We start from the raw sequence: 14416 nt of genomic DNA on the forward strand, positions 1-14416 counted from the left end.
CCAGTGTAGCAGTTTGTAGTAGGGACTAATGTGATCGCTTTTCTTTAGTCCAAATATTAAGCGGACGGCCGTGTTTTGCACTATTCTTAATTTTCTCACGTTTTTTTTTAGGTATACCCACATAAATGATGTGGGTATACCTAAATGGCAAACATTGTTTGAAATGTCTGTATGCAAATGCTAGAAGTCTAAGAAACAAGATGGGAGAGTTAGACTATATTGCACTAAATGAAAGGATAGATATAGGCATCTCAGATCTGGTGGAAGGGAAGATAACTAATGGGATAGGGTGGATTGAATCGGTGGAGAAGTAGCATTATTCGTTAAGGAGTGAATGGAGTGAAAATTCTACAGGAGCAGAAACACACCTTGGAATCTCTTATGGGTAGAAATTCCGTGAGTAAGGGGGAAAAGAATAGTGATAGGAGTGTACTACCGTCCATCCGACTAGGATGAACAGATAGATGCTGAAATGTTATCAGAAATTAGGGAGGATCTGGGGGTCATTGTAGACAATACGATGTGTGGCCCAATGTGTGACTGCGACTAAAAAAGCAAACAAGATGCTAGGAATTATTAAAAAGCGATGGTTAACAAGACTAAGAATGTTATAATGCCCCTGTTTCTTAGTTTCCATACCGGGGCTCCATCGGTAACGTCACCCATCAGTGAGAATATGCTGCCTGCTTGTCTTGGGATAAAGCCTTACTGTAACAGGTTTTATCCAGGGACAGCAGGCAAATATTCTCATAACTCGCCCACCTCCCAAGGTTGGCTTCTTAGCTGGCGTATCTTAATTGAAGGACCGCGCACCCTCATCGGGCGGGAAGGCACTCGCACATGTGCGGTTCGGGCTATCACAAACTTTTTGAATTCTTAAAGTGGTGATGCACTTTTAAAGTGGTCCGTACCGGTACTCCATCGGTGACGTCACCCATCAGTGAGAATATCTGCCTGCTGTCCCTGGATAACACCTGTTACGGTAAGTAACTGTGCTTTTTCTACAGTGGCTAATCTAGGTCACAAGTATCTGGCAGAAACCCAAATAGTGGCAGAGGGATCCAAGATGGCCGCGATGATCTGACTGCGGGAAGACGCTCTCAGTAAAGTCCTCCTAAAGTCCTACCTTACTTTGCCGTAATGCCGAAGAGGAGAGGCAAAAGCGATGGTGGAGCCTTGCGGCGCTCTGAAATCTCTCCTCTGGTTACAATAGGCGATTTACTGAGGTGCTTGCAGCAGGAGAGAGTAACGCCGGGGAATCGCCCGCTGGAGATCCCGGCAGTGAGTGAAGCCGTAGTGAACCTCCCTGGCTAGATGTGACTCTGAGCCCCGACGTAAGGACCCCGCCTCTACAACCGCAGGGAACTAGCTCACCAAGAGAAGACACTATCCGAAGAGGTAGATTTGTTCTCTCGGGAGGCTTCGATGAGCCAGCCACTAGGAGTCATCAAGTCTTCGGCAGGAATAGCTTTGGAGCAGTTAGAAGGACAAAGCAGAGTAGTGATTAATCTGGAGACTGAGACAATTCAGGCAATACATCCAGGTACTTTTTCCTTTCCCAAACCTAGCAATGTTACCTTAGATTCCTTATGGGACTTAGTCATTAGTTTGGGGCAGTCATTGTCTCCACAAATAAAGGAATGAGAAAAAAGAGTATTGGAACAAAAAGAAGAACTTAAAAACTTTAAACAAGAGACTGTAATAATGAAAAATAAGATGGAAAATATTGAAAAAGATTTCTTAGAAGTGAAGCAAATTCAGACTACCCTTATTAGGGATAATAATAATAACTTTATTCTTGTATACCGCATTACCATGGAAGTTCTATGCGGTTAACAGATGAAGAGACTGTACATTTACAGCGAAGTTACAATTTCGTTAATGTTACATTTACATAATAGACTATACATTTTCAGTCATGTTACATTTACATTTTAGACGTTAACTTTACGGTGAAGTTATTTTTTGCAGCTTATGTTATATATTCGGAGTAGTTACATTCGCTATAAGTTACATACAGCGGTGTTACAAATGGCAGTGTTACATACGGAGGTAAAGAGTCTGGGGTTGAGTCGAGGTCAAAGGAGGAGGGAGAGTAGATCAGAGGAATTTGTCAAAAAGGTAGGTTTTGATTAATTTTCTGAATGTTTGATAGGGGGTGGAATTGGAGATGAGGGTAGAGAGGCATTTGTTCAATTTGCCTGCTTGGAATGCTAGGGATCGGTTGAGGAATTTTTTGTAAAGGCAGCCCTTCAGGGAGGGAAAGGAAAACAGGTAGGTATTTCGAGTACGAGAGGGGCCAGCAATTTCAAGGTGCTCAGATAGGTAAATTGGTGAAGAGCCTGCTAAGGTTTTGAAGCAGAGGCAAGCAAATTTAAAGATGATTCTTGCCTCCACCGGCAGCCAGTGGAGTTTAGTGTAGTAGGGGCTAACGTGGTCATATTTTTTGAGGCCGAAAATGAGGCGGACAGCAGCGTTTTGTACTAGTCTTAAACGTTTGATGGTGTTTTTATAGGCTCCCAGGTATATGATATTACAGTAGTCCAGTATGCTTAAGATTAATGATTGGACCAGTAAACGGAAGGAGAGGTGGTCGAAGTGGCGTTTGATGGTGCGAAGTTTCCAGAGGGAGCAGAAGCATTTTTATTAACTTGAGAAGGAAAATTGAAAATTTGGAAAATAATTCTTGCTCCAGTAATCTTAGATTATTAAATTTTCCTAAAACTTTAGTGATTTCCGCAAAAGAAATGTTGAAAAAATATCTTATGGAAAATTTGAATATTTCGGAAGATATGCTTCCTCCTTTTGTATAAGTATTTTATTTACCAGCGAAAGAACAAGAAGATCCTCCTCTTCCTTTAAAACAGGATTTACAAATGGATGTTACTGCAATCCTGGAAACATCATTGAAGGATTTAGTAAAACCTGCTACGTTATTACTAACAGTGACGTTATTGCCTGATAGAGACTAGCTAATAAAGATGTTCTTCAAAAATAGACATAAAGAATTCTTGGGACTAAAGATACAGATGTTCCCGGATGTGACTAAAGATACCCAAAAACGTAGACGACAATTCTTGCTTCTTAAACCAGGGGTAACAATGATGGGAGGTGTTTTTTTATTACAATATCCCTGTAAATGTATTGTTAAATATAGATCCAATACATATGTATTCTTTGACCCTTCTCAATTAACAGGGTTCCTCTCTACGAAACGCTTGGAAGGGGTAAATGGAACAGCAGCAACATTGCAAAGTAGTTAAAAGACTCCTACTACCGCAGTCGGATGTTTTACCTTTCTTGTTAATAATGTTTTAAGTTAGCACTCACTTGAATTCATGGATCCATTATTATGGGATTAACATTATTGATTAAGAATTGTATTGCCTAACTGATATCTTGTTTTGTTTAAACTATTTTATTTTATCTGTCTTATTTTCAATATTCTGTACAAGAGGTTTCTTGGAAAAAATTTAAAAGTAATTAATAAAGAAATAAATAAATAAATAAAAAAAAAGAAACCCAAATAGTAACAACATTCCAGAATCCCCCAAAAGTACTAAGATTCTGGAACCCTAAAGAGTAGAAACATTCCATGCGGAATCCCCAAAGAATAACAAGTTTCTGGAACCCCAAAGAGTAGCAACATTCCATGTGGAATCCCCAAAGAGTAACAAGATTCTGGAACCCCAAAGAGTAGCAACATTCCATGTGGAATTCCCAAAGAGTAACAAGATTCTGGAACCCCAAAGAGTAGCAACATGCCATGCGGAATCCCCAAAGAGTAACAAGATTCTGGAACCCCAAAGAGTAGTAACATTCCATGTGGAATCCCCAAAGAGTAACAAGATTCTGGAACCCCAAAGAGTAGCAACATTCCATGTGGAATCCCCAAAGAGTAACAAGATTCTGGAACCTCATGTGGAATCCTCAAAGAGCAAGCAACATTCCATGCTACGGATCCAAGGCAAGCAGCGGCTTCCCTCGTGTCTATCTTCTCCAGGAACATATCCAAACGTTTCTTAAACTTAGCTATGCTAATCGATGTAACCACTTCCTCTAGCAACAAGTATTTTTGGAACCACTATGGAAGAGAGGTAGGGTGACAGCAGCACCTGTGAAAGGGAAGGAGAAAGAAGATGCTGGACCCAGGTGTGGGGAAGGAATGGAAGAAAGAATTCTCTTCTGCTATATGCCACTTCCACTGCCCACACCCCCCAAATGATGTTCCTTTCTAGAGCTTCGTAAAGAACAGAGACCTAGTTTATTTAAACTAAATTAATATTTTGTTAAAGATAAGTGAAGGGAGAAAGAGAGCAAGAGAAGAAATCCATCCTGCTTAGCTGAGTAAATAAAACAATCTGAGAGAGAAGGACCAGCTGACATGCTTGCACACCTGCATATGCCTGGGCTTTTCTGAGCTTTGGAATAAATAAATAAAGTAAACAGCAAGCTAATCAGCCAAAGATAGCCATCTTATGTAGAACGGACAGAGTTGTGTAGGAAGTACCTTACACTTAAGGAAAAACCTTATAGAACTTTCCAGAGCTGTCAAGGAGATACTTCACTTTGGTACTGTCAGAAGGCATTTGTGTGACTGATTATCTGCTAATAGAATTGGCTAACTCACCTGCTCCTTGGGGAGAAAGGGTCTAAAAAGATGGGGCAAATCTACAAATTACTAGATCAATAATGGACATCAGTATGAGCCCTTCGTGCACAAACGAACATGGACCATTGGCTCAGGCTATATCTCAAAAGGTGACCAGCACCAGACCTTAGCCTAATTGAGAATTGCCTCACACATCATGTAGTCCATAAATGTCTGAAAATATAAACTATATTATACAACCTCCCAAGACTGAATAGACCCTTTCTCACCAAGGAAAAGGGGGGTATTTTATTTGGGCAACACATACAATTATCCCTATGCACACCTTGTGAAAGAAACAACTATAAATATAATAAATACAATAAATATAATGAACACTATAGATATATATATAAAAATATATGAGGAGTACCAAAATCAGTGTGTAAAGTGCGAATAAAAAATTAATACATAAATACTTAATAATTAATTAATAAATAAATACTCATACAAAATACTTCATGAAATGCGAAATGTGTGACCAAAATGCAACCTAAAGTGCAAATGCAACCTAAAGCACCATAATGAGAAATATCTAATCCCTTATCACAAAAATATGTGTAAAAATATATATGTAAAGTACAAAACACATATCAAAATACATATTGAAAAGAATAAAGTGCAAATGCCTATAGTACCATAATGAAAAAAATATATATAGTCAGTGAATATCACAAATATATGTGAAAAAGTACACAATTAGAATAAAGTGCAAATGCAGTCTATAACGCTAAAAAAACACTAGTACATATAGAGAAAACTATGAATATAAGGTGCCAGTGCAAATCCTACCATGTAGAATATGAGAGCAGTTTTTCACTGACTCTAAATTATAGACACCATACTCACACACTCGCCTGCATAAAACAAAGAATGGTGAATGATAAATACTAAACTAGCTGCTGCTAGACATTCCCCATTTTAAAATATGAGAGCAGGTTATCACTAACTATGGGTTATAAGCACCGTGAACACCCACTCACTCACGCCAAACCAATAATAACAAAAAATACTTAACTAGCAAATGCTAGACATTCACCCATATACCACACAAATACACAGGTACACTCACTCATACACCGACTTGAATAAAGCCCCAACCAAACAATAGTAACTCTGTTTAAGAAATCTCTCATAAATATCACCACTCGACAGAGCTCCGTTTCGCCACTTCGTCAGGAGCGGAGACGGATTGAGATAGATATATATATGTAAGGTAAATAAAGAGCCCGACAATAACTGTTAGAATTGTCGGTGGAAAAAATCCTACGGTTCCCGAGCGTATAACAATCAAAAATGCTGGGACATTTTCAGACATTTATGGACTACATGATGTGTGAGGCAATTCTCAATTAGGCTAAGGTCTGGTGCTGGTCACCTTTTGAGATATAGCCTGAGCCAATGGTCCATGTTCGTTTGTGCACGAAGGGCTCATACTGATGTCCATTATTGATCTAGTAATTTGTAGATTTGCCCCATCTTTTTAGACCCTTTCTCCCCAAGGAGCAGGTGAGTTAGCCAATTCTCTTACATTCTATTAGCCTTTGGATTTTATTGGCTACGATCCAATTAGGGTTTTTACTAGTGCTGATTATCTGCTATCCATGGAGAACACCCATTACAGGTAAGCAACCCTGTGATATGAAAGGCAGCAATTCATAACTGAGGAAAGAAACCTGCGTGTCTCTGTTAGCTGCTAGCCTGCAGGCTGGCCATTTTCCTTATACAAATTGCAGTTGCGCTCTACTGCTGAAATTTTGCAGAGGATTATTTTGAGGATCTTGTGCAGTATGCCATAATACAATGGTCTAGCTTTGCTGATCATAGGCTATTCTGCTGTGGGTCTTTTTTATATTGGTCCTGATTTTTGTCTTTTTTTTGTATTGCTAACAGCCCAAATACTGGTGGGAGCCAAGAGAACCTAGACAATGAGACTGAGATGAACTCTGTGGTCTCAGCACAGCGGGAAATACTTCGTCGAAAAGAGAGACCTGAACGTGGTGAGTTATCAGTTTGCTGGAGTGGAGGAATGGCCTAGTGGTTAGAGCAGCTGTCTCAGCACCCTGGAAGAAGTGTCATCTGCTAGATAAGGCAACCAGGAAAAATAAGAGATTTGGGAGTTCCTGTTATTTTGGGAAATGATTTAAAAATGTGGATATAAATGATAGAATAAGATATAAATGCAGGCTTAAAAAGCTATGCTTTTAGCTTGGATTTGAATAGCACTAGAGAGGAAGCATGATTCAGGGCCTGCATTTCAGTCCTCCAGGACCTGTAATCAGGGTTCTGGGACTTAAGTGGATGGCTTGTATCAATTATATTCCAGACTTTTGCACACCACTACATTTCCTGACAACTGGAGGGTATTGAGCTTTATCATTTGCTGTGCGGTCTCTGAATTCTCTGAAGGTAAGGGTTGCTAATAATTTAATTCCAGAAGGCTGCCTAATTCTTCCTTCCGTACATCCTAATGAAATATAGCCACCATCCTTCAGGGCCATTTGAATGGGGCTTGATGTGGACATGGTGCGCTCCAGCATTTGGAAGAAAAGGAGACAGCCATCTGGCAAATATTGTGAGTGTGAACCTCAGGAGATGCAGTCATCCTGGTCAGGGTTCCTTGAGATGTGTAGAAATGCCATCTGGTGAGAGAGTAGCAGCAGCAATTGCTAGGGACAAAGTGAGAAAAATATATAATTAAGATGTGAATATTTAGTGGCCCACTGAGCCAGAAAATTCTAATTAATTTTACCTGAATAGCCAGTGGCATATGAGATCTCTTACTGGATGTTGCAGATGGGTAGACTGGATGGGCCATTTGGCCTTTATCTGCTGTCATGTTTCTGTGTGTTTCTTTTATTTTGTAGTGTGCTTTGTTGAATGCATGCCAGTAACATGCTGAATATAAATGTTATTAAATTAATTGCCCTTGATTGTGCTCAGATTTAACCGAATAAAGCTTAACTTTTGAAAAAATGCTCAGGGAGGGGAAATTAAAAATAAAGGTTTGTTGGTCTGAGTTAACTGGACACAGGGCTGCTTTAACCATTAGACAAGACTTACCTTAAGGTGGTCACTTAGGGCAGCAACTTGTGGGTGGGGGGAGGCCAAAGATCAGTTGCAGTCAAAGCAAAACAATAGATCCTGAAGACAACAGACACTCAAACAGTCAACACATATTTTCCATTACTAATAAAACAGTGTTTAAAAGTCCTTTTGCATTTGCACAGGATCCTTGTGGGAGTGGTGGTGTTGGGATGATCCTGATGAGCTTAGCAAAATCTAGGTTGGGTGGGAGGGGAACGTAAGTTCCAAGATAGACCCAGGGTGCCCAGTACCCCTCCTGACTGGATACGTTTTTCAATACTGACTTGCAGAGGAGCAAATTTTCTCTCAAGGCTAAACTAAGTAGAGCCGAGAGCATGAACATGATAACAGTGGGAAATGAAGGCAAAAGTAAGATAGTAAATCAGTGGGGAAACTGTGTTGGTTCAACCAGTGCAGATACTAGGTAGAGTGAAAGGTAGAAGCAGAAGAAAAGCAGTGCCTGACAAGGCCACCTCTCATCTGTCTTAAGCTGCATCAGGTAAAGCTGATCAAAAGTCAAATTTATGCAAAACCTAAAAATCATATACAATATACTGCATAAACATTGTAAAAGTGGAAATGTAAGACAAAAACCATAAATAGTAAATGTTACCCAACAATTTCTGATATAAAAACCATACAGAAATGAAACATGTATTTGGCAATGTGAGTTTGATAGTGACACGGTGAACAACTGGACATAACAATATCAAGCATTATCCTTAGACAAGCAGGCAGCATATTCTCACAAATGGGTGACGTCATCCAAGAAGTCCCTGTATGGACAGAGAAAAGTGTAGTATCACTTAGCTTTAGCAAACGTTTTAGACTGCCCGCACCACACATGCGCAAGTGCCTTCCCACCCGACGCAAGCTTGCCAGGTCATCAGTTTATAGTTTTCCGTGGAGTGAGGAAGATATAAAAAAAGGTAAAGAGGAGGTGACCCAGGAGAAGTCTAGAGGTCACAACATGTAAATCATGGTATACAGAATCTCAGCGTACTGTAGAGAAGTATAGCAGGTAGAATCTAACGCACTGAATGAACATCGATACAAAAACCAAGGATCTATGACAAAGGTACTGCTTGATTTCAGTAAAAGGAAAAACATCTTAAAAAGGATGTAGTGGCCGCCTCCTCTCTACAGCCATTCCCAAACCTCCGGGTTCTTTTAGATTAAAAAAGGAGATGGAGTAAAGGGTGTTGTGAACATAAGAACTGCCATCTCCGGATCAGACCTTCGGTCCATCAAGTCCGGCGATCCGCACACGCGGAGGCCCTGCCAGGTGTACACCTGTCGTAATTTATAGTCCACCATATCCTTATATGCCTCTCTTAAGGAGATATGCATCTAGTTTGCTCTTGAAGCCTAGGATGGTCGATTCCGCAATAATCTCATCTGGGAGGGCATTCCAGGTGTCAACCACTCTCTGAGTGAAGCAGAACTTCCTGACATTAGTCCTGAACCTGTCCCCCCTTAGCTTCATTACATGTCCTCTAGTCCGTGTCAAATTGGACAATGTAAATAATCTTCTCTGCTCTATTTTGTCGATTCCTTTCAGTATTTTGAAGGTCTCGATCCTATCCCCACGCAGTCTCCTTTTCTCAAGGGAGAACAATCCTAGTGTTATAAGTCTGTCCTCGTATTCCAGTTTCTCCATACCCTTCACCAGTTTTGTTGCTCGTCTCTGCACCCTCTCCAGTAGTTTTATATCCTTCTTTAGGTAGGGAGACCAATGTTGGACGCAGTATTCCAAGTGTGGTCTGACCATTGCCCTATAAAGCGGCATTATAACTTTCTCCGATCTACTCGAGATTCCTTTCTTTATCATGCCCAACATTCTATTTGCCTTCTTTGCCGCTGCCGCGCATTGTGCCGACGGCTTCAGGGACCTATCTATCAGTACACCCAGGTCCTTTTCTTGTTCACTCTTCCCCAGAGTTGTGGATAATGTCCATTAAACAATAGGAGAGCAAATTTATAAGCCTCCTGAAAAGTACTGGATGAGCATTGATGGTACACTTCCCCCTCCGTATTCGCAAATTCCATAGCTACGGATTCTCTTATTTGCGGTTTTAAAGTTAGAGTTACAAAATACAGTTTGATTGGGATTTCAGAGGGGGCATATTGGGAAAATGAAAAAAGAAAAGAGTGTTCGGTGAAGATTTTGTTTAGGTGATATATCTATTGAATAAGGCAGTTTTTATGAGTTTTCTAAAAGCGTTTAAAGTCAATCTAGCTTTATTAATGTAGTTGTCTAGCCAATGTTGTTGTTTGTTTGCTTGGTACACTAAAGTTCTATCCAGAAAGGTTTTGGATTTACAATTGGTAATGCTTGGGTATGCAAAAAGATTGCAGTTTCTGGTTTGTCTTATAGGGCTATAGAATACGAAGTGAGATAGTAAGTACGTAGGAGCTAGTCCCCAAACTAGTTTGAAATATATGCAAGAGAACTTGAAAATTATTCGTGCCTCGACTGACTGTAGTAGTTTGTAGTAGGGGGTGACATGGTCACTCTTTTTTAATCCAAATATCAAGCGGACTGCTGTGTTTTGAATAATTATAAGTTCTTTAGCACTCTCCAGACCAGTAGAGGTTAACTTTACGAATGGGTATATATCTAATCATGACCAGCAGGTGGAGACTGAAAACAAAACTTTGGGACAGTATATACTATCCTCCCTTCTCTATTTCCCTCAGTCTTCTTTCAGTCTCCAGCAGGTGTTGAGTGATCTGTACCCATCTCTCTTGGTAGGGCTGTTGGAATTTGTTTAGGGGTTTATTGTCCCTGTTTTTGGCCGGACGGAGCTTGGTCGGGCCCTGTTTGGGGGTCCGTCCGACCTCGGGGGTGTCAAACCCGGCGGGTCACGAGCGGGGTCCCTCCCCCCACTTCCTCCACCTCCCCACATTTTTTTAGAGGAGCCTCAGCAGTAAGCCTTGCCCCCTAAGTCAAGCAAGGCATATTGCTTCGAGAGCCTGTGGAGTCTGTTCTGTAAAAAAAAAAAAAAAAAAAAATCCTGAGGTAGTGCTGGTCTGAAGGGTTGTTTCCCTTTAAGAAAACTGTATTTTACTGTATTTTTTCATGTAACCAGCACTTTTTTATAGCTAGGTCGCGTCTGGAGCAATTGTGCCCTTCTCCGGGGGAGTAGGCCACAATTTTAGTCCAGCCGCGAGGCACTCGCGGCCGGCCTGAACTCGGCGGTTTGGGTCGGTGAGGTGGTGGAGCTCCGTCGGCAGCGGCTGCAGGCGCCCAGAGCTCCCCGCCGATGGTGCCTCGCGAGTCGGCTTGGAGCAGTGGGGAAGCCCGGTCTTCCACAACCGCCCACGGAGGGATTCCCCGAAGGATTCCCTCTCAGCTGATTTTTTGACAGCTGATGCCGACTTGCCTGTCTTAGCGGCTGGGACTGTTCAATCTTCTCAGCCGCTACAGGCCATGGAGGGAGCATTTTTGGCGGGAACTTCGCCATTTTCTTTGTCTGGCCCCTCCATTTTGTCTGCAACCTCAGGTGACCTTCCCCCTGTATGGCGAACACAGGGGCAGGTTTCAGCATGGACCCCTGCTGGGGCAGGGAGTCCCTGGGGACCCCCAGGGGTTTTTTGCCCCCAATTTATTTTCTTTCTTTGTGCGGACTTTTGGGGGTCCCACGTGCGCCTGGGGGGTTTCGGGGGGGGTTTCCCTCCGCGCCCCCTATGGCTTTGCCTCCCTCTTTTCGTTTGGCGTCCCCTCTTCCTCCTCCCTCATCCAAGCGCCCGCGGGGGGGCTTGGATTGCGAATTGGTGGGCGGAGGAGCGTGTTGGCCTGGTTGAGGACCTGGCTGCTTTGGCGGGCTTCCAGGATCCTCTAGAGGGGACGCCTGTTGGCAGCGGGGCGGCGGGTTTCCCGTCTTCCAGAGCAGATGCGTCCGTGGTGCGCTTTTTTATTCAGAGGGATGAGCTTTTAGACCTGTGTAGCAGGTCTCCTTGGTGCTGCATTTTTGCAGTGGCGCCGCCGGAGACCCCGGGTATGGGGGCCCCTCTGCTTCAGGGGGTCTGTCCTGGTTCCCGCTCTTTTCCTGTGCGTCAGGATTTGCGGGATTTTGTGTTGGCGCAGTGGCCTATGGGCGCAGTTTCGTTTGGTGTGCGCCTTGGCTCTTGGGTATCCCGTCCCGGAGGGAGGTAGGGCTACCTTAATTTCGCCAATGGGGAACGCGGTGGTCTCGGCACTTCCTAAGCGGCATACCGTGCCTGTTATGGACGGTTCTGCTCTTAGGGTCTCGGAGGCGCGTGCGTTAGAGACTCTTCTTAAGTATGATTTTGATGTCTCTGCCTTTGGGGTCCAGGCGGCTGTTTGTGGGGAGCTAGTCGCTCGCGCCGTGTTTCGGTGGGCTGAGCGTGTCCTGGATCGGGAGTCTGATGACTGGTCTCTAGTGGATCAGGAGGTAGCGAAGATTGCGATGGCTGCCTCGTTCCTCTCAGATGCTCTTTATGACTTGGTGCGGATTTCGGCTAAGTCTATGGCATGGCCGCGCGGCGTATTTTGTGGCTGCGCGCTTGGGCGGCGGATTCTGCGTCCAAAGCTAAGTTTACTAAAGTTCCCTTTAGGGGGTTTTTTTGTTTGGAGAGGAATTAGATGAGTTGATTCAGACTCTGACGGACTCGAAGGTGCCCCGTCTGCCTGAGGACCGTGCCCGCCCTGCGTCTAGGTGTGGGGCTGCCCGGGGGCGTTTGCGGGAATTTCGCAAGTATCGCCCGGGGCGTGGGGCTGCTTCTTTCCCGGCTCAGGGTTTTTCCCGGGGTCGGTTCTTCCAGCGCATGCAGCCCTTTCGGGGGGCCCGTCGGGGGGCAGGGAATCCCTCCGCCGGTTCCCCCGCTTCCCGTCCTGCGCAATGACTCCTTGCCGGCGCCCCCTTTGGTTCCGGTGGGGGCCCGGCTGCGCAAATTTTTCCCCAAATGGGCCGAGATCGCGTCCGATCAGTGGGTCCTTGAGGTGGTGCGGGACGGTTACGCTCTGGAGTTTACCTGCTCTCTGCCGGACCTTTTCCTCGCTTCTCCATGTCAGACTCCATGGAAGACGTAGGCTTTTCGTCAGACCCTTCAGCGTTTGCTAGATCTCGAGGCAGTGGTGCCGGTGTCCCCTACGGAGTGGGGCACCGGCAGGTACTCCATTTACTTTGTGGTGGCCATAAAGGAGGGGACCTTTCGGCCCATCCTGGATGTCTCTCGATCTGACGGAGGCCTACTTGCAGGTTCCAATTCGGGCCTCTCATCAGCACTTCCTTCGCTTTGCGATCTTGGGGCGGCACTTTCAGTTCTGTGCGCTTCCCTTTGGTCTGGCCACGGCTCCTCGGACGTTCACCACGGTAATGGTGGTCGTCGCGGCAGCCTTGCGGTCGGTGGGCATCCTGGTTCTCCCCTACCTGGACGACTGGTTGATTCGGGCAAAGTCGTTGCAGGAGAGCTCCCGGGTTACGGCTCGGGTGGTGGAGTTTCTCCGGTCGCTGGGCTGGGTGGTCAACCTTTCCAAGAGTCGGTTGGTCCCGGCTCAGCGTCTGGAGTGCCTTGGGGTTATGTTCGACATCTCCTTGGGGAAGGTCTTCCTTCCAGAGGCCCGGGTGAGCAAATTGCAATCTCAGATTCGCCTGCTTTTGGCGTCCCGGGGTCCTCGGGCGCGAGATTTCCTCCAAGTCCTGGGGTCAATGGCGGCGTCCCTGGACGTGGTGAGGTGGGCGCGGGCCCACATGCGTCCTCTTCAGTATGCTCTGCTCCGGAGGTGGTCTCCCCGGAGGCAAGATTTGGATGTTCCGGTTCCCCTGCGAGGCTTGGCGCGCTGCAGTCTGCGCTGGTGGCTCCGGACCCCTCACCTGGTTCAGGGGGTGGGTCTGGATCTCCCGCAGTGGACGGTGCTCCTTACGGATGCGAGTCTCCTCGGTTGGGGGGCTCAGTTTTTGGGCCACTCAGCTCGGGGCACCTGGTCCGCGGTGGAGGCCTCCTGGTCGATCAACGAGTTGGAGACCAGAGCGGTCAGGCTGGCGCTGTTAGCTTTCCACTCCCTTTTGCTGGGCAAGTCGGTCAGAGTCCTGTCGGACAATGCCACGGCGGTGGCTTATGTCAATCGTCAGGGGGGCACCAAGAGCACTCCTGTGGCGCAGGAGGCGGCTCGGCTCATGGTTTGGGCGGAGTCCCATCTTCTGGACCTCTCGGCTTCTCATATAGCCGGGGTAGAAAATGTTCAGGCAGACTTCCTCAGTCGTCACTTCCTGGATCCAGGAGAGTGGTTTCTCGGCGCCGGAGCGTTTCGGTTGATAGTGCGAGATTGGGGGCAGCCCCTGATGGACCTGATGGCCACGAGTGGCAACGCCAAAGTGCCCCGCTTCTTCAGTCGTCGCAGGGAAGGGCTGGCCGAGGGTCTGGATGCTCTGGTCCAGCCGTGGCCAACGGAGGGGCTGTTGTATGTGTTCCCTCCTTAGCCGCTGGTGGGCAGAGTGCTTCTTCGCATTGTTCACCATCCGGGTTTGGTGGTGCTGGTGGCTCCGGATTGGCCTCGACGTCCGTGGTATGCGGATCTGGTGAGACACCTGGTGGCGGTTCCTCTTCCTCTGCCTCTCTCGGACGACCTTCTGATGCAGGGTCCCATTCCCTTGTTCGACCCGTCTCTCTTCTGTCTTACGGCGTGGCTCTTGAAAGGGGTCGCCTTAGCAA

General features: G+C 45.5%; 1 protein-coding gene across 4 annotated transcripts in view; it reads left to right on the plus strand.

Annotated features, from left to right (window-relative positions):
- The window catches only part of DVL3 (dishevelled segment polarity protein 3), a 100991-nt gene that overhangs the window by 36378 nt on the left and 50197 nt on the right, over positions 1 to 14416 (plus strand). For all 4 annotated transcript variants that reach the window (XM_033957535.1, XM_033957532.1, XM_033957533.1 and 1 more), the window contains exon 4: positions 6545 to 6651. In XM_033957535.1, coding sequence (XP_033813426.1) covers positions 6545 to 6651 — 107 coding nt within the window. The remainder of the gene's footprint in view (positions 1 to 6544; positions 6652 to 14416) is intronic.

The sequence above is a fragment of the Geotrypetes seraphini genome, chromosome 9 (genome assembly GCF_902459505.1).
Source record: "Geotrypetes seraphini chromosome 9, aGeoSer1.1, whole genome shotgun sequence".
Taxonomy (NCBI): domain Eukaryota; kingdom Metazoa; phylum Chordata; class Amphibia; order Gymnophiona; family Dermophiidae; genus Geotrypetes; species Geotrypetes seraphini.